This window comes from Rhinolophus hipposideros (assembly GCF_964194185.1).
Source record: "Rhinolophus hipposideros genome assembly, chromosome: 8".
NCBI lineage: Eukaryota > Metazoa > Chordata > Mammalia > Chiroptera > Rhinolophidae > Rhinolophus > Rhinolophus hipposideros.
Window position 1 is genome coordinate 4,276,588 of NC_138054.1, and position 1,751 is coordinate 4,278,338.

The following is a 1,751-nucleotide window of genomic DNA, read 5'->3' on the forward strand; positions in this document are numbered from 1 at the left end:
TCTGGACACCACAGGCTCAGAAGGACTTCCGTGGTTGGCAGGCCTCAGTGCTTGTTGTGACACATTGACTCTGGGAGTTCACATTGTCCATTACTCTGTGGGTAGAGAATGACTGGAACCTCTACATTTGGACCCCTCTGGACCCCTGCCCCATGTCTCCTCCTTTGGCTGATTTTAATCTGTATCCTTTCCCCATAATAAACCATAATCACGACAGCTGCCAGTGAGTTCTGTGAGTCCTCTGGCAAATTATGGAAACTGAGGGTAGTTTTGGGAACCTCTCAAATCTGCACTTGTCAGAAGTGAGGGTAGACTTCTATGTGGATACTTTGTGCTCTTTAAGTTTGTAGTTGGCCCTAATTTATGAAGGGGATTAAGTAAATATTTACATGTTAAATGCTGAATCCTCCAGGCTTCTACGCAGCTCTTAGAATGCTGGCAGCCAGGCATAAGACGTGGGGGATGTTCTGGGGTATATGATAATTTCAAGAAGAAAGATATAATAATAATGATCATATCTGCTATTTTTTGCTGTGTAACAAACTAACCCAAAATTTTGTGGATTAAGACAAAACAGTTATTTTGGTTTTTTTACAGTGAAAAAGTTGTATATTTAGAATTAGCCAGCTGGACTCAGGTTAGATGACCCCAAGTTTGTTGGCAACATCACAGTCGGGAGCCAGCTGAGCGTATATACGGTCTTCTGTCCATCAGGCCCGATCAGGCGCTGACCTTGGCCACGTCAGTGTCACAGAGCGTCTTCCCAGTCTGTCTGATCCGGTGCTTGTTGGTCTTGCCATCCACAATGAACACACGTGTACTGTTGTCTTCTGTCTTCTTCCTGGCTGACTCGGTAGTTAGGGGGAATTTGCTGATGGCGTAGTGGCCAGGTTTATTTCTCCTCGGGGCTCTTCCGAGGATAGTTAGGCTGCCTTTGGGGCGCAGTGTCTTGGGCCCTCGGAAGGTGGGTGACGTCCGGATCTTCTTTTTTGTGTGGTTGCGGACACCTTTCAGCGCTGCTTTCTTTGCCTTGAAAGCCTTTATTTTGGCTTCGGCTTTGGAAGGGGCAGGGGCGTCCTTCTTCACTTTTGGCAGCATCTTCATGAAAAGCCAGAACAGTTATTATTAATCACAAGTTTGAGAGTTTGATGAATAATTTTTTTATGGGCCAGTTCCGTTGGGGCTTGATATTCTAGGGTGGCTTCACTCACATCTGGTGGTTGACAGGCTTGTTGGTCTAGTGAGAGACGCATGTTATGTCTGGCAGTTGGCGTGATGTCAGCTGGAACAACAGCCCAGTGTCTTTCATTGACCATCAGGTTAATCATGCTTATTCCTCTAGTGGCAAAAGGGTCCCCAGCGGCAGGAGGGGGCAAGCTCCAATTCACAAGGGCTTTTCCTATCTTTGCTTGCATCACGTTTGCTAATGTCTCATTGGCAAAAGCAAATCATGTAGCTAAACCGAGATTCAAGAGGTAAAGAAATAGACTCCACCTCTTGATTGGTAGAGGAGAAAAGTGATCTTGCAAAGAAGAGTGTATCAGTCAGGGTTCTCTAGAAACGGGACCAATAGAGCCTAAAATCTGCAGGGTAAACCAGCAGGCTGGAAACTCAAACAGGGTTTCTACAGTCTTGAAGGGATTCTTCTCTGGGAAACCAGTTTTTGTTCTAAAGGCCTTCACCCAGTTGGATGAGACTCATCCATGTTTTGAAGGGTCATCTGTTTTATTTAAAGTAAATTGCTTGTAAAT

General features: G+C 45.4%; 1 protein-coding gene across 1 annotated transcript; it reads right to left on the reverse strand.

Annotated features, from left to right (window-relative positions):
* Positions 1 to 720: 720 nt before the first annotated feature.
* LOC308500948 (large ribosomal subunit protein uL23-like) lies at positions 721 to 1,098 on the reverse strand (the record flags this gene model as incomplete). The annotated part of the gene is made up of 1 exon (XM_081056442.1): positions 721 to 1,098. One exon carries the CDS (start codon positions 1,096 to 1,098, stop codon positions 721 to 723), a length of 378 nt encoding a protein of 125 aa, XP_080912568.1.
* Between the last annotated feature and the right edge of the window lie 653 nt (positions 1,099 to 1,751).